Source organism: Oncorhynchus tshawytscha, linkage group LG19 (genome assembly GCF_018296145.1).
Source record: "Oncorhynchus tshawytscha isolate Ot180627B linkage group LG19, Otsh_v2.0, whole genome shotgun sequence".
Taxonomy (NCBI): Eukaryota; Metazoa; Chordata; class Actinopteri; order Salmoniformes; family Salmonidae; genus Oncorhynchus; species Oncorhynchus tshawytscha.
Genome location: NC_056447.1, coordinates 31842236 through 31865010, shown reverse-complemented (window position 1 = coordinate 31865010; position 22775 = coordinate 31842236). Strand labels below are relative to the sequence as shown.

At 43.5% G+C, this 22775-nt stretch overlaps 1 protein-coding gene across 1 annotated transcript; it reads left to right on the top strand.

Moving 5' to 3' along the window:
- Positions 1-606: 606 nt before the first annotated feature.
- On the top strand, positions 607-22501 carry si:dkey-234i14.6. Its single transcript, XM_024379612.2, has 5 exons — positions 607-1659; positions 11123-11299; positions 18496-18705; positions 20396-20609; positions 21194-22501. Exons 1-5 carry the CDS (start codon positions 1150-1152, stop codon positions 21370-21372), a joined length of 1290 nt encoding a protein of 429 aa, XP_024235380.2. The 5' UTR covers positions 607-1149; the 3' UTR covers positions 21373-22501.
- Positions 22502-22775: the final 274 nt, after the last annotated feature.

The following is a 22775-nucleotide window of genomic DNA, read 5'->3' as shown; positions in this document are numbered from 1 at the left end:
AATGGTTATTTTATTCAACAGAGTAGAGGGTTCTTATAACTCTCTATTGTGTCTGTGTGAACTGAAAGTGGGCCTCTGGGAGATAACACTGACAGGAGATTTACGATGTCTTTGGGGATACCGCATTCCAGAGCATGAGTTAATGTTTCTGTTCTATACAGTTCCAGGGAGACATGGCTCCTGTATGACGTTGGGGGGCCAGACACTGGTCTCTACACAATGAAAACTGTTCACACAACAGATACTGTCTGCTGTGAATTATAAGTATAAGTGATTACCAACCCGCTCCATTACTGCACTAATTAAATTATGAAGTTTGATTGTTTTGAAGAAATCTTAAAAGTCTCTCCGTTTGATTACAATAATTCCACCACACTCTCTACTGGGGAGGTCAACCGCAATATACACTGATGGTGTTTTAGGTTACAGCCATGTCATTACAGAGAGAGATAGAGGTCGGAGGTAATCGACATGCCTAGTTTTAGACAGAGAATCAATAGTCCCTGAAATAAACCCAGAGCTGATTGTCCAGACCTGCAGACAGACTGCAGTTAGTGTTGCAGCAGGTCACATAAAGGGCTGGAAGCAATGTGGCCACTGACCAGATGGACAATATTAATGGGATGCATATTTGACTTTGAAAATAGCCTACACATTTACTCACAGTCAAAGTCAATTAGACCCTATTCAAACGGATTAATTGTTTTACACTCGGGTGAAACTGGTCTCTTTTGAGTTTATGCCCTCTGAACTTGTTGCAGGACCTGATTGTGACCACAGGGCAGGACGCCCGGCGCTCGTTAACGTGTAATTGCTACACTTACCGCGGCTGGAGATAAACGGTAAAGCGATACAGTATCGCTTTATCGGTCAGTTATTTTGTTTTATGGTTTTTAAATACATCGCAACTGATTGAATAATTTATTCACAACAGTGTCATGCCTGGGACGTCTAGCCAACTGTGACTTTACTTGCGGGAGAAGAGAAGAGAATGTGTGTTTGGTCGCAGCTGGTCTCGTTGAGTGGATGGGTCTGTGTGGAGAGACGCTGCGTTTCTCTCTCTGCTGGAGAGCACTGACCAAGGCGACAGTTACGTGACTGTGCGCATGTAAGAAAGCTCTCTCTACCTCCAACAAGTCTAAGTGATAAATGCTCATATCTAGCCACAGCATGGACGGGCTGCCGACGGAGAGCACCGGACTCAACAGCATCAACAAGGAGAAAACAGATGAACAGTACCGGGCTCTAGCCTACGACACCGCGCTCAGCACTCTGGTGGCCGTGGTGTTTTACGTGGTGGTCAAAGTGAGCCTGGACGGGATCAGGCAATGGCGGGCCCGGATCTCGGTTCTAATAGTGGGCTCGGGTCCCGTGGGGCTGACGGCCGCGCTAGTCGCTGTTCGCTCGGGGAAGGTGCTGAAGCTCACGCTGCTGGATGAGAGGTACCGCACGGCGCTGCTCTGCCGCCCCCAGCAGATTGCCCTGGACCCGCGCAGTGTGGAGTTCCTGCTCGAACTGGGGGTGGACTTTGATAACATGGAGGGCTGCTGGCACAACGAGCACTTCTTCACGAAGATAGGAGTGTTTCAAGAGTACCTGCTTAGCATTCTGGAGCAGAAGAGACAGAAGGTGGAAATCAAGGTTCAGCTGGGAACGAAGGTACACTACATATATTTCCCTTTATTTCTAAACCTATATTGAAAAAAATGCATTACTTGTCACATTATTTGTAAGTTCTATATTTAGAGAGAGAGAACAATAGGGGGGTTGCACTCTGGCAAGCATCAACCCACTGTATTGAATATATATACTGAACAAAAATATTAACACAACAGGTAGAGTGTTGGCCCCATGTTTCATGAGCTAAAATAAAAGATCCCAGAATGTTCCATACCCACGAAAAGCTTTTCTTTCAAATTGTGTGCACAAATTTGTTTACAGCCCTGGTAGTGAGTGAGCATTTCTCAATTTCCTGGCAGGTGTGGCATATCAAGAAACTGATTAAAACAGCATCACAATTGTGCTGGGGTCAATAAAAGGCCACTATAAAATGAGCAGTTTTGTCACACAACACAATGCCACAAATGTCTCAAGTTTTGAGAGTGTGCAATTGGCATGCTGACTGCAGGAATGCCCACCAGAGCTGTTGTCAGACAATTGAATGTTCATTTATCTACCATAAGCCGCCTCCAATGTCGTTTTAGAGAATTTGGCACTACGTCCAACCGGCCTCACAACCGCAGACCACGTGTAACCACGCCAGCTCAGGACCTCCACAACTGGCTTCTTCACTTGCGGGATGGTCTGAAACGAGCTACCCGGACAGCTGATAAAACTGTGGGTTTGCACAACCAAAGTTTTTCAGCACAAACTGCCAGAAACCGTCTCAGGGAAGCTCATCTGTGTGCTCCTTTGTCCTCACCAGGGTCTTGACCTGACTACAGTTTAGCGTCGTAATCAATAAAAGTATGCAAATGCTCACCTTCGATGGCCACTAGCAAAGGATATTTGTGACGCTGCATGAGGCAAATGGTGGTCACACCAGATACTGACTGGTTTTCTGATCCACACCCCTACCTTTTTTAAAGGTATCTTTAACCATCAAATACATCAAATAAAATGTTATTAGTCACATGTGCCAAATACAGTATAACAGGTGAAATGCTTACTTATGAGCCACTAACCAACAATGCAGTTAAAAAAAATACAGATAAGAATAAGAGATAAAAGTAACAAGTAATTAAAGAGCAGCAGTAAAATAACAATAGCGAGACTATATACAGGGGGGTACCGGTACAGAGTCAATGTGCGGGGGCACCGGTTAGTTGAGGTAGTATGTACATGTAGGTAGAGTTATTAAAGTGACTATGCATAGATGACGACAAAGAGTAGCAGTGGTGTAAAGAGGGGGAGGGGGCAATGCAAATAGTCTGGGTAGCCATTTGACTAGATCAATCAATCAATCACATTTATTTATAAAGCCTTTTTACATCAGCTGATGTCACAAAGTGCTGAACAGAAACCCAGCCTAAAACCCAAAACAGCAAGCAATGCAGATGTAGAAGCACCCATGAACTAGATGTTCAGGAGTCTGATGGCTTGGGGGTAGAAGCTGTTTAGAAACCTCTTGGACCTAGACTTGGCGCTCCGGTACTGCTTTCCATGCGGAAGCAGAGAGAACAATCTATAACTAGGGTGGCTGGAGTATTTGACAATTTTAAGGCCTTCCTCTGACACCGCCTGGTATAGAGGTCCTGGATGGCAGGAAGCTTGGCCCCAGTGATGTACTGGACCGTTCGCACTACCCTCTGTAGTGCCTTGCGGTCAGAGGCCGAGCAGTTGCCATACCAGACAGTGATGTAACCAGTCAGGATGTTCTCAATGGTGCAGCTGTAGAACCTTTAGTTAGTAGAACTGGTGCAGCTGTAGAACCTTTAGTTAACCTCATGTTAGTTTGTTGGTGATGTGGACACAGCTCTCAACCTGCTCCACTGCAGCCCCGTCAATGAGAATGGGGGCGTGCTCAGTCCTCCTTTTCTGTAGTCCACAATAGTCTCCTTTGTCTTGATCACGTTGAGGGAGAGGTTGTTGTTCTGGCACCACATGGCCAGGTCTCTGCTCTCCTCCCTATAGGCTGTCTCGTTGTTGTCGGTGATCAGGCCTACCACTGTTGTGTCATCAGCAAATTGAATGATGGTGTTGGAGTCGTGCCTGGCCATGCCGTCATGAGAGAACAGGGAGTACAGGAGGGGACTGAGCACGCACCACTGCAGGGCCCCTGTGTTGAGGATCAGTGTGGCGGATGTGTTGTTACCTACACTTACCGCCTGAGGGCGGCCCATCAGGAAGTCCAGGATCTAGTTGCAGAGGGATGTGTTTAGTCCCAGGGTCATTAGCTTAGTGGGCTTTGAGGGCACTTTGGTGTTGAACATTGGTGTTCCTTCTCTCCAGGTGGGAAAGGGCAGTGTGGAGTGCAATAGAGATTGCATCATCTGTGGATCTGTTGGGGTGGTATGCAAATTGGTGTGTGTCTAGGGTTTCTGGGATGATGGTGTTGATGTGAGCCATGACCAACCTTTCAAAGCACTTCATGGCTACAGATGTGAGTGCTACAGGTCGGTAGTCATTTAGGCAGGGTACCTTAGTTTTCTTGGGCACAGGCACTATGGTGGTCTGCTTAAAACATGTTGGTATTACAGACTCGGACAGGGACAGGGAGAGGTTGAAAATGTCAGTGAAGACACTTGCCAGTTGGTCAGCACATGCTCGCAGTACACGTCCTGGTAATCCATGTGGCCCAGCGGCCCTGTGAATGTTGACCTTACATCGGCTGCATAGAGCGTGATCACACAGTCTTCCGGGAACAGTTGGTGCTCTCATGCATGTTTCAGTGTTATTTACCTCGAAGCGAGCATAGAAGTAGTTTAGCTCATCTGGTAGGCTTGTGTCACTGGGCAGCTCTGGGCTGTGCTTCCCTTTGTAGTCTGTAATGGTTTGCATGGCCTGCCACATCCGACGAGCGTCAGAGCCGGCCGGTGTAGTACGATTCAATCTTAATCCTGTATTGACGCTTTGCCTGTTTGATGATGGTTCGTCGGAGGGCATAGCGGGATTTCTTCTAAGCTTCTGGGTTCGAGTCCCACTCCTTGAAAGCGGCAGCTCTAGCCTTTAGCTCAGTGAGGATGCTGACTGTAATCCATGGCTTCTGGTTGGGGTATGTACGTGCGGTAACTATGGGGATGATGTCATCGGTGCATTTATTGATGAAGCAAATGACTGATGTGGTGTACTCCTCAATGCCATTGGAGTTATCCCGGAGCATATTCCAGTCAGTGCTAGCAAAACAGTCCTGTAGTTTAGCACCTGCTTCATCTGACCACTTTTTTATTGATCTTGTCACTGGTGCTTCCTGCTTTAATTTTAGCTTGTAAGCAGGAATCAGGAGGATAGAATTATGGTCAGATTTGCCAAATGGAGGGTGAGGGAGAGCTTTGTATGTGTCTCTGTGTGTGGAGTATAGGTGGTCCATAGTTCTTTTTCCTCTGATTACACACTTAACATGCTGATAGAAATTTGGTCAAATGGATTTAAGTTTCCCTTTCCCCATTAAAGTCCCCGGCTACTAGGAGCGCCGCCTCTGGGTGAGCGTTTTCTTGTTTGCTTATGGTGGAATACAGCTCAATTAATGCTGTCTTAGTGCCAGCCTCTGACTGAGGTGGTATGTAAACAGCTACGAAAAATACAGATGAAAACTCTCTAGGTAGGTAGTGTGGTCTACAGCTTATCATGAGATATTCTACCTCAGGCCGAGCAATAGCTTGAGACTTCCATAGATATTGTGCACCAGCTGTTATTTACAAAAATACATAGTCCGCCGCCCCTTGTCTCACCAGACACCATTGTTCTATCCTGCAGGTACATTGTATAACCAACCAACTGTATGTTGATGTTGTCGTCGTTCAGCCATGACTCCGTGAAGCATAAGGTGTTAGTTTTTAATATCCCGTTGGTAGTTTAATCTTCCGTGTAACTAGTCGATTTTATTCTCCAAGGATTGCACATTTGCTCGCAGAATGGAGGGAAGTGGGGGTTTATTTGAGGTTTATTGTGGTTTATTTGATCACCTTGATCACTTCGGACCCTCTTTCTATGCCTCCTCTTCACGCAGATCATGGGGATCGGTGCATGTTCCCGAGGAAGCAGTATATCCTTCACGTTGGACTCGTCAGAGTCATGAAAGGAAAAAAAGTATTCTGCTAGTCCGTGGTGAATAATCGCAATCCTGATGTCTAGAAGTTATTTTCGGTCATAAGAGACGGTAGCAGCAACATTATGTACAAAATAAGTAAAAAAACAAGTTACAAAAAATGCAAATAAACAAACAAAATAACACAATCGGCTGGGGGCATGTAAATCGTCTGCCTTCTTCTCCGGCGCCATCTTACAACAGATGCATGTCTGTATTTCCAGTCATGTGAAATCCATTGATTAGGGCATCATTTATCTATTTAAATTGACTGATTTCCTTGTATCAAGCAAAATCTTTGAAATTGTTGTTTATATTCTTGTTCAGTGTGTGTATATATACAGTACGTGTCAAAAGTTTGGACACACCTACTTATTCCAGGGGTTTTCTATATATTTACTATTTTCTACATTGTAGAATAATAGTGAAGACATCACAACTATGAAATAACACATATGGAATCATGTAGTAACCAAAAAGGTATAGATACAGTTGAAGTCGGAAGTTTACATACACCTTAGCCAAATATATTTAAACTCAGTGTTTCACAATTCCTGACATTTAATCCAAGTAAATATTCCCTGTCTTAGGTCAGTTAGGATCACCACTTTATTTTAAGAATATGAAATGTCTGTATAATAGTAGAGAGAATGATTTATTTCAGCATCTCATTCCCAGTGGGTCACAAGTTTACATACACTCAATTAGTATTTGGTAGCATTGCCTTTAAATTGTTTAATTTGGGTCAAACGTTTTGAGTAATCTTCCACAAGCTTCCCACAATAATTTGGGTGCATTTTGGCCCATTCCTCCTGACAGAACTGGTGTAACTGAGTCAGGTTTGTAGGCCTCCTTGCTCGCACACACTTTTTCAGTTCTGCCCACACATTTTCTATAGGATTGAGGTCAGGGCTTTGTGATGGCCAGTCCAATACCTTGACTTTGTTGTCCTTAAGCCATTTTGCCACAACTTTGGAAGTATGCTTGGCGTCATTGTCCATTTGGAAGACCCATTTGCGACCAAGCTTTAACTTCCTGACTGATGTCTTGAGATGTTGCTTCAATATATACACATCATTTTTCTATTTTGTGATGTGCACCAGTCCCATCTGCAGCAAAGCACCCCCACAACATGATGCTGCTACACCTGTGGTTGGGGATGGTGTCTTTCGGCTTGCAAGCCTCCCCCTTTTTCCTCCAAACATAACGATGGTCATTATGGCCAAACAGTTCTATTTTTGTTTCATCAGACCAGAGGGCTTTTTCTCCAAAATGTACGATCTTTGTCTTCATGTGCAGTTGCAAACCATAGTCTGGTTCTTTTTATGGCGGTTTTGGAGCAGTGGCTTCTTCCTTGCTGAGCGACCTTTTAGGTTATATCGATATAGGACTTGTTTTACTGTGGATATAGATACTTTTCTACCTGTTTCCTCCAGCATCTTCACAAGGTCCTTTGCTGTTGTTCTGGGATTGATTTGCACTTTTGCACCAAAGTACATTCATCTCTAGGAGACAGAACGTGTCTCCTTCCTGAGCGGAATGCCGGATGCATGGTCCCATGGTGTTTATACTTGCTTACTATTGTTTGTACAGATGAACGTTGTCCCTTCAGGTGTTTGGAAATTGCTCCCAAGGATGAACCAGACTTGTGGAGGTCCACAATTTTTTTCTGAGGTCTTGGCATATTTCTTTTGATTTTCCCAGGATGTCAAGCAAAGAGGCACTGAGTTTGAAGGTAGGCCTTGAAATACATCCACACCTCCAATTGACTCAAATTATGTCAATTAGCCTATCAGAAGCTTCTAAAGCCATGACATAAAGGCACAGTCAACTAAGTGTATGTAAACTTCTGACCCACTGGAATTGTGATACAGTGAATTATAAGTGAAATAATCTGTCTGTAAACAATTGTTGGAAAAATGTATTGTGTCGTGCACAATGTAGATGTCCTAACCGACTTGCAAAAATGATAGTTTGTTAACAAGAAATTTGTGGAGTGGTTGAAAAACGAGTTTTTATGACTCCAACCTAAGTGTATGTAAACTTCTGACTTCAAGTGTATATAGATATTTAGTATGTATTTAGGATCATATGATTGTTCACTTTTTAGTTTACATTTTTTTAACCAGCCACCTTTCTGTTCTATAGAATAGCCTGAGATTCAGTGACTATACATCACCACCTGATAGATACACATCTGATGTATAGTTGATTGTAAAGAGTCACTGGTAAATGTGTTCTGATGCAGATTACCGTACCACTCATTGCATAAATCTCCCTAAGCCTTTCTCTGCATTACAGCATTAAACAATGGTAGAATGATGGCAGCCTACAGTACTAGGGCTTATAGCAGCACATCATTATATAATGGCAAAATTCTGATCACATTCACTAAAGCTGGGCTTATCTGCTGACACAACATAACCGGGAAAATGTGTGTCCTCAGGCTCTCTCTATTCTGAAAGGCAGAGACCCTCAGTCCTGCTCCTCTAGAGCCACAGTAGTATTGCAGGTTTTTGTCCCAGCTTAGTGCCATCACACCTGACTCAGTTAATCAACTGATCATTGTCCCCTTGATTAGCTGAATCATGTGTTTTTTTGCTGAGCTGGAACAAAAACATGCAGTCTGCAGCTCTCAAGGAGCAGTGTTGAGGATCACTGCCCTAAAGGCCTTATCTGTTTGCTGGCTGGACAGAGTTTCTCAGTTCACACCAGTGCCTTTTGATCACTTCATGACATTTGTAATGAATAAATCAGTACCTATTGCCATGGCAATAATAATCCCCATTGGTTAATCAGTATCTGATTAAAGGTAGGAATGAAGGCCAGTGGACAGTGCAGCCCTTGAGGATGAGAGCTGTCCACCCCTGGTTCACCTTCCTCTCCTTGCTTCCTCCCTGGCGATCCAGTGACTCACCCCATGTTTATGCATTAAAGCAGGTGAACTTCAAGGTCAAGCATATCTTTGATCGGAACAAAGTTCTGCATCATTAAAAAACATTGACAATTCTGAAGCATCCTGTCCATAGCCATTATTAGACAGGAGTGCTTGATTATTGGTTTAGTTCCAGGCTGTGTGATCTGTGAATTTTTATTTATTTACCTTTATTTAACTAGGCAAGTCAGTTAAGAACAAATTCTTATTTTCAATGACGGCCTAGGAACAGTGGGTTAACTGCCAGTTCAGGAGCAGAACGACAGATTTGTACCTTGTCAGCTCAGGTGTTTGAACTTGCCACCTTCCGGTTACTAGTCCAACACTCTAACCACTAGGCCACCCTGCCGCCCCGAATGAATGACAGGACTTTTAAATCACCAGTTCTCTGTAGTCTGAATGGATTTAACACGTCTTAGCCTCGACTCTCAGCCATCACTGGCTCAAACCTTATTGAGTTTAATGTTGGACACACACCAGGGGAGAACGACTTCTCCCTCTCATTGAAGCCAAAGATGTTCAAGGGCAACCGCGGTCCTGCAGGCTGTTGTTTTCAGAAAAGCAGGATCCCCCATTATAGTGAATGAGAAAATGGCAATCTTCTTGAGAAATATTCATGTAAATAAACAAAAAAGTCTAAGACAATCAATAGTTGCTTCTATTGCACTAGATGTACACTACATGGCCGAATGTATGTGGACACCTGCTCGTCTTATATCTCATTTCAAAGTCATCAGCATTAATATGGAGTTAGTCACACTTTAATGCTATAACAGCCCCCACTCTCTGGGAAGGCTTTACACTAGATGCTGGAACATTGCTGCGGGGAATTGCTTCCATTCAGCCACAAGAGCATTAGTGAGGTCGGGCACAGATGTTGGGCCGTTAGGCCTGGCTCGCACTCAGCTCTTCAGTAAGGCCATTCATTCTACTGCCAATGTTTGTCTATGGAAATTGCATGGCTCTGTGCTCGATTTTATACACCTGTCAGCAACTGTTGTGGCTGAAATAGTAAAATTCACTAATTTGAAGGGGTGTCCACATACTTTAGTATATATAGTGTATGTCCTTGAACCGATTATTTTAAAATCGTACACAGAATAAGTTATAAGGATAATTTAGATTCTAACAGCAGCCTGCAGTACCCCGGTTGTTCTCCAACTTGAGATAGTCAATAAGATAGGGAAGCACTGAGCTAGCCTGCAACATCAGTTCCTGGACTAGCTCAATCTGCGTATATTATGTCTCCAGAAGACACCATTTTAGCAAGCTAAAAACTTACTTCCTAGCCTTTAAATGTGCTATTGAGTCTTCACATAAGAATGAATGGTGTCAAGTAATCGTTGGCTTTATCCATTTATATTTACAATCGGACACACACTCTCACACACACTCCCACACACACTCCCACACGCTCCCTCTTTCTCTTTCTCTCTCTCTCTCTCTCTCTTTCTCTCTCTCTGTCTCTCTGTCTCTCTCTCTCTCTCTCTCTCTCTCTCTCTCTCTCTCTTTCTCTCTCTTTCTCTCTCTCTCTTTCTCTCCCTGTCTCTCTCTCTCTCTCTCTCTCTCATTCTCTCTCTCTCTCTCTCTTTCTCTCTCTCTCTCTCTCTCTCTTTCTCTTTTCTCTCTCTTTCTCTCTCTCTCTCTCTCTCTCTCTCTCTCTCTCTCTCTCTCTCTCTCTCTCTCTCTCTCTCTCTCTCTCTCTCTCTCTCTCTCCCTGTCTCTCTATCTCTGACTATTATTTTCTATCTGTATTATTCATTCCTCTATTCCTGTTATCAGGTATTTCTTTTGTATAAACTAACAATCTTTTGTATTTGTTTTAATCAACAGTTATCTGTGTGTGTGATAGTGTTTACACCAGATCACTGCCCTGCTCTAATGCTCTGGACACTTAGCCTTATCACAGACATGAACCAGTACCTAAACAAACCAGGATATCAGACCCTACGCAACACACACACATACACACAAAGTTGTCTCAAACATAGGGCTGTTATTGTTTGGTATTTTAGATAATAATAACAATAATAGTCCTCATCATAATAATAATTAGGTGGGTGCTTATATTAGTCCTATTTCATGTGTTTTTGGAAATGTATTTTTTCAGCCATTATCAATGGCAACCCTGGAGCAATTAGGGTTAAGTACCTTGCTCGAGGGCACATGGACAGGGGTGTAAGTGTGATCCTTTAAGCTGTATGACTGGTATGTCTCTGATGATGTCGTACCACTTTTAGGATAAGCATTTGTTTAGACAGAAAGAGGGATAGAAAGGGAGGGTATAAACATTATTTTATTTTATTTAACCATTATTTAACTAGGCAAGTCAGTTAAGAAGAAATTCTTATTTACAATAATGGACAAAAATAAATAATCTACCCCCTCCCCCTCTCTCACTCTCTCTGTCCCTTTCTTGATCTGTTCTTCCTGTTTATCAGTTCACAGAGGAGTACCTGCGGAAGATCCCGGGTTCTGATTGGCCGCGTGTGATCGTGGTGGCTGATGGGTCGTGTGGGGACTCATGCTCTGTGCTGGGTATCAGCTCTGACTACACTGTAGAGTCCTGCCACGCATACGGGGCTAATGCCACTATAGAGAGACTGGACCAGAGACAGGTCAGACAAGCACACACACACACACACACACACACACACACACACACACACACACACACACACACACACACACACACACACACAGAGAGAGATCAAACAGAGCCCTGGTGGTTCACAGCTGAATGCAATACAGTATATAACTCCTATATAAACCATATCTCTGTAGAATGGCCATAAGGACTGTCTATACTAGCAATATGGCCCTGTTCCATGTTGGTCTGTCAAACCTGCCCTTGGTGTGTTTATGGTAATCTGAACATCTCCTTAAGTACACTGTATAGAGCTTATTGTACTCTATGGGAACATTGAGATCCATCCATAGATAAAAGTAGTCAGTGACAGGCTGAAGCCCCTTTTGAATTATATTGATGCTATCAGGTGTACAGCAGGTGTTACTGTACAGTATGTCAGGCTTGTCAGGCCCTCAGGCCGTGTATTGTCTTGATCCTCATCTGTTACCTGACTAATGGATATATGAATGTGATGTCATCAGCTCTGGTGTTCCTGGGCCAAAGGTCATCTGTCATGGCAACCAGAGAGTGGATGGTGTGATGAGTTAGTGGTGTTACTGGGAGCAGCGGAGGGGAGGAAGGAAGGAAGAAATGAATGACGGGATAATGAAGGAATAGAAGAAACAGAGGAAATACAGACAGGATGATGACATAGGCAGCTATCAGCACAACAAGATCTGCTATGCAACAGCTGTCTCCTCTATCTGTATGAACTCTGATTTGTTTACTGTGTCTCTTTAAAGAAGAGGTTCACTTCATTTGAACAAATCAATGTTTTTGATGTAAATTGTGTGTTATAGAAATGCCCAGACACTTTTTTTGCAATCTCCCTTGTTTTTGAGAAACTTACCCTACCAGAGATATACTTTCTCATGCTCGTTCAGCAGTTACAGTTAGAGATAAAAAATGAACAAAGGAAACAACTACATTCTCAGTGTAGTGGGACTTGAGTGATACTTATTTCTGTGGTCATGCGCATGCTACATGGAGAAGCAGCACAGCTGGATAGGGGGAACCACTCAGGTCACACAAAATGGAACATAACGTTGTGGATAAAGTTTGGAATGACACAATTTCATGTGTACAAGTATACATCTAACGACCATACTGAGAGCGTTGCAGTTTGTAAAAGGACGTACAGTACTGGGTGTTTTTGGAGCCTTTGTTCATGTTTTATCTCTGCCCCTATAGCTGCTGAATGAGCATGAGTAACTATATTGCTGGTTGGGAAAGTTGCTCTAAGACAAGTTAGAGGCACTTCTATACTGCAACATGCCATTTTCCTTTCATGTGAAATGAATGTTTTATAAAACTGAAAGTCAACTAAACTTGGGTTCATTATAGGTACAATTCTGGCACCAGAAATGTCTTCATTCATGATGATTCTCTCTTACTGGGTCTAGAACATAATTCTCAGTACTCTAAAATAGCCTACTCTCATTATCTTATTTCCTTCAACTGCATTGACATGAAAGAACTGGTCTGGTGAATGCAAATTGTAGATATAATAGGCATCCACTATATTGCTTACACATTGGCTAGGTTTGATCAGTGAAGATGGTGAGCAGATGAAGCCCTTCTAGACAATTGAGATGGTCTCCTAACTAATAAACAGACACAGCCTCTTGGCTGCCCTGCAGGGAGAGATAAGCACCTGGATCATATTTACATAAGCAGTCATCACATGTCCTGCATAGCTAACCAAACATCAGGAAAAACACTGATAAGACACAGTTTATTCTCATAATAAAGAAGACAGGGCTGTGAGCACAGATGTAATAGCAATGCAAACAATGTAAAACACAAATATGAGAGAGACAGAGAATGAGAGTGCGCGCGCGAGAGAGTTAAACCACTTGTTCTATCCAAGGCTATGTCAGGTCAGTGTTTCATAAGGTTGAGCAGTAGCAGTGATGTGTCACATCTGTTTCTCAGAGACCTGTTTGTGTTCATCATGGGTTTACTCTGTTCTCTTATTGTGCTCCAGCTACATCCTCTCCACAGTGGCAGATTCACACAGCTGTGACTTCCAATCACTACTTAACTTATCTATCTCTCGCTGGCCGTTTCCGTTAGTTAATGAATTTAGCTCAGAGGATATGACCTGTTTATCCACCCCGCTCTCTCCTCTGCAGTGGTAAAACACTGTTGGATCACACTGGTCTGGTTCATGTCATTGATGTGAATTTAGATCAATTCTGGGTGGGGGGGGGGGTTAAAGGATAAAACACCCTTTTGGGGTGGAAAAGGGGTCAGATGTGTGAAAAAGAAAGAGAGATATGAAGAAAGAGATGGAGAGTGAGAGCTAGAGAGATAATACACATGCACATAGAAAGAGAGAGGGTGAGAGAGGTGGAAAGCAGAGAGGGAAAAAGGGTGGTATAGAGGGCAACATCAAGTGAGATATATATATTCAATATCTGAAGCACATTTACTGTACTAACACCATGTCATAATTAGTTAATTGTTGATATTTAAGGGAGAATCAACTACGGGCTATGCATTCTATGGAAAATAATGAATGATATGGAAGGTGTGAACTAACCTTCCACGGAGAACGCATAGACCCCCGAGTTGAGAACGCATAGACTACTGAGTTGATTATCCCTTTTATACCATGCCTACAATTTAACACATTTGCTGCAAGAAATTGGTTCATTTGCAGGTAAAAATATATTCATCTTCCACTGAGGTAGCTAGCACAGCTACATTAGTTGCCTTGGTAACCAAACAAACAGACTTGCTTGTTTAGCTAACCAGACCATCAGTCCTAGGGCGCATTCGGAAATTCGCTCTGGCTATCTACTCCTATTTCAGAGCACTCTCATCTGAGTGTGCAAAAGCACAGAATAACAGAAGAATTTACGAACGTACCCCTAGCTGGCTGTTATGAAAATCGAATTCAACAAATGTCAATAATATTGTCAATTCAGCTTATGCTTTCAAAAGAAGCTCAAACATACACTGAACAAAAATATAAACGCAACATGCAACAATTAGTTACAGTTATAAGGAAATCAGTCAATTGAAATAAATACATTTCTATGGATTTCACATGACTGGGGATACAGATATGCATCTGTTGATCACAGATACCTAAAAACTTATTTGGGATAGGGGGCAGCATTTTCACTTTTGGATGTATAATGTGCCTAGAGTGAACTGCCTCCTACTCAGTCCCAGATGCTAATATATGCATATTATTAGCAGTATTGGATAGAAAACACTCTGAAGTTTCTACAACTGTTTGAATGATGTCTGTGAATATAACAGAACTCATATGGCAGGCAAAAACCTGAGAAAAAATCCAAACAGGAGGTGGGAATTCTGATGTTTGTAGTTTTTGAACTCACTCCTATCGAATACAGAGTGGGATATGGGTTATTTTGCACTTCCTAAGGCTTCCACTAGATGTCAACTGTCTTTAGAACTTTGTTTCCGGCTGCTCCTGTGAAGGGGGGCCGGATGGGAGCTGTTTGACTAAGGGGTCTGTCTGCAGCCTCGTTCTCAGTCATACGCTATCACATGAGAGGTATCTCTCGTTCCATTGCTTTTCTACAGACAATGGAATTCTACGGTTGGAACATTATTGAACATTTATGAGAAAAACATCCTAAAGATTGATTCTATACTTAGTTTGACAAGTTTCTTCGACCTGTAATAAAACCTTTTGAACATTTGGACCTGAACGCGATTTTGGATTTGTTTACCAAACGACCCTAACAAAAGAAGCTATTGGACATAAATGAACATAAATGATGGACATTATCGAACAAAGCATTTATTTACAAGCATTTATTTACAAGCATTTATTGTGGAACTGCGATTCCTGGGAGTGCATTCTGATGAAGATCATCAAAGGTAAGTGAATATTTATAATGCGATTTATGAATAATGTTGACTACCCAACATGGCAGATATTTCTCTGGCTGGTTTGGGCTCTGAGCGCCGTTCTCAAATTATGCTTTTTCCGTAAAGTAAAAAAAAAAATCTTACACAACGGTTGCATTAAGGAGAAGTTTATCTAAAGTTCCACGCATAACACTTGAATTTTCATCAACATTTATAACGAGTATTTCTGTGAATTCATGTGGCTCTCTGCAATATCACTGCATGTTTTGGAACTACTGAATGTAACACGCCAATGTAAAATAAGATTTTTGGATATAAATATGAACTTTACCGAACAAAACTTACATGTATTGTGTAACATGAAGTCCTATGAGTGTCATCTGATGAAGATCATTAAAGGTTAGTGATTAATTTTACCTCTATTTGTGCTTTTTGTGACTCCTCTCTTTGGCTGGAAAAATGTTTTTTCTGTGGCTTGGTAGTAACCTAACATAATCGTTTGCGGAGCTTTCGCTGTAAACCATTTTTGAAATCAGACACTGTGGCTGGATTAACGAGAACGTTATCTTTAAAATGGTGCCTAATACTCCTATGTTTGAGAAATTAGATTTATGAGATTTCTGTTGATTTGTATTTGGTGCCTTGAAATTTCATTGGCTGTTGGCGAGCGGAACCCCAGTCCTAGACAGGTTAAGGTAGGGGCGTGTCAGTATCTGGTATGACCACCATTTGCCTCATGCAGCGGACACATCTCTGTCGCATAGAGTTGATCAGGCTGTTGATTATGGCCTGTGGAATGTTGTCCCATTCCTCTTCAATGGCTCTGCAAAGTTTCTGGAAATTGGCGGGAACTGGAACACACTGTCGTACACGTTGATGCACAGTATCCCAAACAGGCTCAACGGGTGACATGTCGGGTGAGAATGCAGGCCATGGAAGAACTGGGACATTTTCAGCTTCCAGGAATTGTGTACAGATTCTTTCGACATTGGGCCGTGCTTTATACTGAAACATGAGGTTTTGCAAAAATCATTGCAAAAATCAGAAACTTTCTGTCCAAAAATGATGCAGAAAAATTAATCCATGCTTTTGTCACTTCTAGGTTAGACTACTGCAATGCTCTATTTTCCGGCTACCCGGATAAAGCACTAAATAAACTTCAGTTAGTGCTAAATACGGCTGCTAGAATCCTGACTAGAACCAAAAAATTTGATCATATTACTCCAGTGCTAGCCTCTCTACACTGGCTTCCTGTCAAAGCAAGGGCTGATTTCAAGGTTTTACTGCTAAACTACAAAGCATTACATGGGCTTGCTCCTACCTATCTCTCTGATTTGGTCCTGCCGTACATACCTACACGTACGCTACGGTCACAAGACGCAGGCCTCCTAATTGTCCCTAGAATTTCTAAGCAAACAGCTGGAGGCAGGGCTTTCTCCTATAGAGCTCCATTTTTATGGAACGGTCTGCCTACCCATGTCAGAGACGCAAACTCGGTCTCAACCTTTAAGTCTTTACTGAAGACTCATCTCTTCAGTGGGTCATATGATTGAGTGTAGTCTGGCCCAGGAGTGGGAAGGTGAACGGAAAGGCTCTGGAGCAACGAACCGCCCTTGCTGTCTCTGCCTGGCCGGTTCCCCTCTTTCCACTGGGATTCTCTGCCTCTAACCCTATTACAGGGGCTGGGTCACTGGCTTACTGGGGCTCTCTCATGCCGTCCCTGGAGGGGGTGCGTCACCTGAGTGGGTTGATTCACTGTTGTGGTCATCCTGTCTGGGTTGGCGCCCCCCTTGGGTTGTGCCGTGGCGGAGATCTTTGTGGGCTATACTCAGCCTTGTCTCAGGATGGTAAGTTGGTGGTTGAAGATATCCCTCTAGTGGTGTGGGGGCTGTGCTTTGGCAAAGTGGGTGGGGTTATATCCTTCCTGTTTGGCCCTGTCCGGGGTGACCTCGGTTGGGGCCACAGTGTCTCCTGACCCCTCCTGTCTCAGCCTCCAGTATTTATGCTGCAGTAGTTTATGTGTCGGGGGCTGGGGTCAGTTTGTTATATCTGGAGTACTTCTCCTGTCCTATTCGGTGTCCTGTGTGAATCTAAGTGTGCGTTCTCTAATTCTCTCCTTCTCTCTTTCTTTCTCTCTCTCGGAGGACCCGAGCCCTAGGACCTGAGCTCCAGGACTACCTGACATGATGACTCCTTGCTGTCCCCAGTCCACCTGGCCATACTGCTGTTCCAGTTTCAACTGACCTGAGCCCTAGGACCATGCCCCAGGACTACCTGACATGATGACTCCTTGCTGTCCCCAGTCCACCTGGCCATGCTGCTGCTCCAGTTTCAACTTCCACCTGACTGTGCTGCTGCTCCAGTTTCAACTGTTCTGCCTTATTATTATTCGACCATGCTGGTCATTTATGAACATTTGAACATCTTGGCCATGTTCTGTTATAATCTCCACCCGGCACAGCCAGAAGAGGACTGGCCACCCCACATAGCCTGGTTCCTCTCTAGGTTTCTTCCTAGGTTTTGGCCTTTCTAGGGAGTTTTTCCTAGCCACCGTGCTTCTACACCTGCATTGCTTGCTGTTTGGGGTTTTAGGCTGGGTTTCTGTACAGCACTTTGAGATATCAGCTGATGTACGAAGGGCTATATAAATAAATTTGATTTGATTTGATTTGAGGTGACCGCGGAGGATGAATGACACGACAATGGGCCTCAGGATCTCGTGCATTCAAATTGCCATTGATAAAATGCAACTGTGCTCGTTGTCCGTGGCTTATGCCTGCCCAGACCATAACCCCACCTCCACCACGTGGGGCACTCTGTTCACAACATTGACATCAGAAAACCGCTCTCCCACAAGACACCGTACTTGCTGTCTGCCATTTGCCTGGTACAGTTTTAACCGGGATTCATCGATGAAGCGCACACTTCGCCAGTGTGCCAGTGGCCATCGAAGGCAATTCGATATTGGGAAGGTGTTCCTAATGTTTAGTATACTGTGAGTATAGCCATTGAATTATACCGTGCTGTTATACTGTGCGTTATAAGGAAATAATGCTTGCTCTATAATGCCCTTCACACCATTCAGAAACGAGTATTCAACGATGACATGGTTTAAACAGTTTTACAGGATAACAACATATCATTGAATCTATGAAGGTTTTTTAACAGTTCTCCCTAAGTAGTTTTATGTTATTTCTATACTGATGATGGTAAGTATGACAGTAATCTCTTCTCTCAGCACTCTAAATTAAATGCATCTGTTGCTCCCTCTCTCTCTTCCTCTATCTCTTATTTACACACACACACTGACATCCCTCTCCTTTTCATCTCCAGGTGCCCACCCCAGAGATCCGAGCCCACAGCCTGTTCTTCGACTTGTCTGCGTACGGAGTGGAGGCTCTCAGGGAGCCGAAAAGCTCTGCCGTCAAGCCAGGGTTCCACCTCAAGATCTACGGAACCTTCCGGAACCGCTACATGGCTCTGGTCTGCCCCGCCTCAGACACCAAGATGGTCCGCTTCCTCCGACACACAGCTAACTCCTCGGTAAAGACCCTAGCAGGCACTGTCTATTTCTGATGACAGCACAGATCATCTGTTCCATACCAATTCCCTGCATTCCCTGCACTTCCCTGCACAATTCCCTGCAATTTCCCTAGGACCTTGGATGGGACCACTAGCCATTACCTAGAGCTAAGACCTATTCTTCAGGCTTGCCAGTCTGCTTACCAACAGAAATAAACTGGTTTAGAAGGTTTAGAAAACAAATGGACAGAAAATGAATCAATCAATCATCCAATAATGAATGCTGTGATCACAGTATGTTTTCTGTGCCCTTCCATGCATGTGTGTATGAGCCTTGGCTCCCTGCTTGGCCAGACTAATGTACTGTATTTCTAATAATAACCCTGGCCACAGAGTCGCTTTTTACACCTACTTACCTCACACCTTTCTTCCAGCATATGACCCCTGACCACACTGTGTTAGTCTGTTGAGTACACAGAGCAAAGCCCTGTGTGTGTGTGTGTGTGTTGTGTGTGGCTGGAGGGGCCATCTGTACACTCTTAGAAAAAAGGGTTACAAAAGGGTTCTTTGGCTGTCCCCATAGGAGAACCCTTATTTTATTCCATGTAGAACACACACACGTATGCTGTTACTTGGTTACGGATGACTGTCCTGGTGTGGGCTGAAGGACAGATGAGTGGAGAGCACAGCAGTGTCACACAGAGAGAGAGAGAGGAAGAGAGTAGAAGAGAGAGAAAGGAAGAAGGGGGGGAATCATTCATTTCATGGCTGTAATCGTTTTACAATCGACGTGATAACAGAGCAGACGTCAGAGGAGGGTCAGAGATGTGTTTTCTACTGTTCTTTTTCAAGTTTCACTGTCTTCCAGAACATCAATGGATAAGATTAAAATGTCCTGATTATATTCCTGTACAATTGACTCTGGTAGGTACCGCAGTTTGTTTGTATGGCAGAGGTAGCTCACTGGGCTGTGCTCTTGGTTTGAGCAACAAATCTGAGCCCATGAGCTAACATGGTTTTGCACTGACAACTTGGGCTGTCAGTTACAGTCACTCAGGTCCCTCTTTTTCTCTAAGAGGATCTTCAGTTGCTTTGTCTTTGTCTTGGCCACACCAGATTTCTTTATCCAGCCGTTGGCTGGCTGGCTGGGTGGGTGGTGTTTCTGTTTGACTATAAAACTGTAGTGTGTAACCCAAAACCAACCACCATTGACCAATCAAACAATACCAAGTTTACAGTGCAACCTGACCACCAAGGCCCAATCTCCATGGGGTGTCACAGCAATTACAGGCTTGTGTGGGGGATGAGACCAGTGTAAATAAGACAGAATTCCTGAGAGGACCACAAAATGTTTTTGCATATATTAATTCAGAGTTCACCCTGTACAGATACAAGTAACCACAGAGATCACATATCAATATACTGTAGAGAGCATCAGAGTTATCCTCAGTGAACAACTTTCAGATAGAGTAATACTATAGTATCCATCTCTGGTATCTATCAAATTCAATAGTCAGTCTCTGGATACTGTACCAGAGAGAAACATTTTGACCACTCAGAAAGGCGAAGGGCTGACTAGTCCTTGGGCATTGTCCTTTGTTCCTGGACTTTTTGCCATGCAACTCCAGGTAACAGTGCACACATAAATTAGGGGCGAGCCTACAAAACACATTCTGTTCCATGACTCATCTCTGGTTTCCTCTCCCTCCAGATCATGAAGAACATCTTCCACCAGTCGTTTAATGCGTATAAGACCGACATCGAGCCCCGTCTCAACGACCTGACACTGCACCGCATGCAGTGCAGTAGACGTCTATTTGACATCCAGCTGTCTCACCGGAGAGTCAGTGCTGCCTACATAGAGGGAGACAATGTGTCTGTGACCGTGGAGGGGGAGGCGGTACGGGTGCTCAACTTCGACACAGGTACACGCAAACGCCCTGACATCAGCTTACATTGGTACACAAAAAAGTTCTGGCCTCACTTGTCGCAGTGCTCAACTTCTGTGGTATCACTAATGCAGGTATGTGTAACTCCTTGACTTCATCATCATCATCAACAGAGTGCTTGGTTTTCCCATAGGTAAAATAAATCACCCTTGTTGTCAAGGGGCCCCTATTTTTAGAGCATGAAGACACTTGAGAAGGAGAGAGAAGTGGTGTGACTCACTACTGTACTGAATGCCATTTTAGCCTCTGAAAATCAATTTCTCCATCTCTCTGAGGTTGCTTTTTACTTTACAACATTTCAACATCTTTTAGAGTACCCCTCAGTGTCTTTCAGGCTACGTGTAACCGTTTTTATTAATGAGGGGTTTATGAAATTAATAATGCCTTTTGATGTGTTTTATCGCTCATATTTTCAGTATCTTTGATAAGAGTACGATATAACATCTCTCCCAAGACCTCATGATTTCAGATTCATCTTCTCACTATGTTTGACAGATATTCAACTCACAGCACTGATAAAATGTATCTTTGCCCCCCCCACCCTCCTCTCCTCCGACCAGGTTGTGGGGTGAACCTGGGGATGAGGGGTCTTGAGTCCTTGGGGACATTTATCTACCACACGGCCACGGCTGTGGACCAGAATGACATGTTGGAGGCCCTGTCCGCCAAGATCCAGCACTCCAGACAGGTGGCCGAGACCTTCAGGCAGACTGGTCTGGCACACACCATGTTCGAGTGACAGCAGGGAGAACACACAGTGACACAGGGGGGCGGAGTGGGACACTGTCTCTAGAGTCCCTGTTTCAGCTGAAAGAGAAAAGTGGCTTTTATATTCAATGTAAAAAAGCTGCTTTACCATCGTTGGCCCATGGATCAGGAGCACAGAGAGGATTCTGAACAGGAAACAGACTCTATGGATGAATGTACAGGAGGTTGGTGGCACCTTAATTGGGAAAGACAGGCTCGTGGTAATGGCTGGAGTGGAAGGGGAATGGTATCAAATAAATCAAACACATGATTTCCAAGATCTATAGCCTTTATGTATGGTCTGCCGTGAGGACCAAAGCGCATATGTCAGTGTTTAATTTCAGGGATGGGAGTGTCTCAGTGTTCTACAGTGGCTTCCTTCCCTTACCTTCGTTCATCCATCCACTCCTGTAGTTTCAGATAGATGGATGATGGACAGGAAGCTGTTAAAGAGCATTGAGATGCAGCCTTGCACTTGATGTTCTGTGGGTTTAACTGAAACTTGAATCGTGTGATGGAGTTTATCTTTTTTCCGGTGGAGTGACCTGTTTTGTGAGATATTCAGTACAGTATGTTCTAATTCTGTGTTTTTGACACCTTTGGTATGTGCCTGGTGCATCGTACAACTCACAAACCTTGGCCATTAGCCAGAAACAAATGGCTTCTGTTGTTACAAACCCTTTACTGCGGAAGAATGTTTGAGTAGCTTTGAAGATTCTAGAACTGCCTCTGATTAGGACTTTTAGTATTGTTGAAGGAAGCTGAGTGGCAGGCTGAAAACGTCTGGTCCCTCTCCTCATCTCCACTAATATAAAAAGGCAGGATAGATGAATGCAATATATGCAGATAAAGGGAAGGAGACAAGGAGAAGAAGCCAGTTTGTACTTTTGGGATTATGCACCCATAGTTCCACAGGAAGATGTGGAAGGAGCTCATTATGGCATTATGTTCCAATGGGGATGAAGAGGATTGACTAGGTAGTAACACGTGGGAGAAGGTATCATGTTGAAGTGCCATAAGTACTGGCTTAATCAGTCGTTACCACACCGGACTGATACAAGTGAAGATTGTACTCTTTCTATGGATATTGTTTGTTTGTTTAATAAAATATATGGTCTTTCAAATCACAGGTTTCTATGTACAGTATGTAGTTCATGGTTAGGTGATAATGCCATCTAGTGGTATTTTAGACGTTAGGACATAATTCTGTATCACAAGAGAGGCTTTGCACTTTTAAAAGTGTAATACTGCTCCCCCCACCAACTAAATATTGTAAAAATAACTAAAATAAAACACACAAGGATTAGGTTTAATGTACACATATTTGCATTATGCACTGTAAAGACAGAGTATACTGTACATTTAACCACCAGTATCAGGAGCATGGCCATGCTT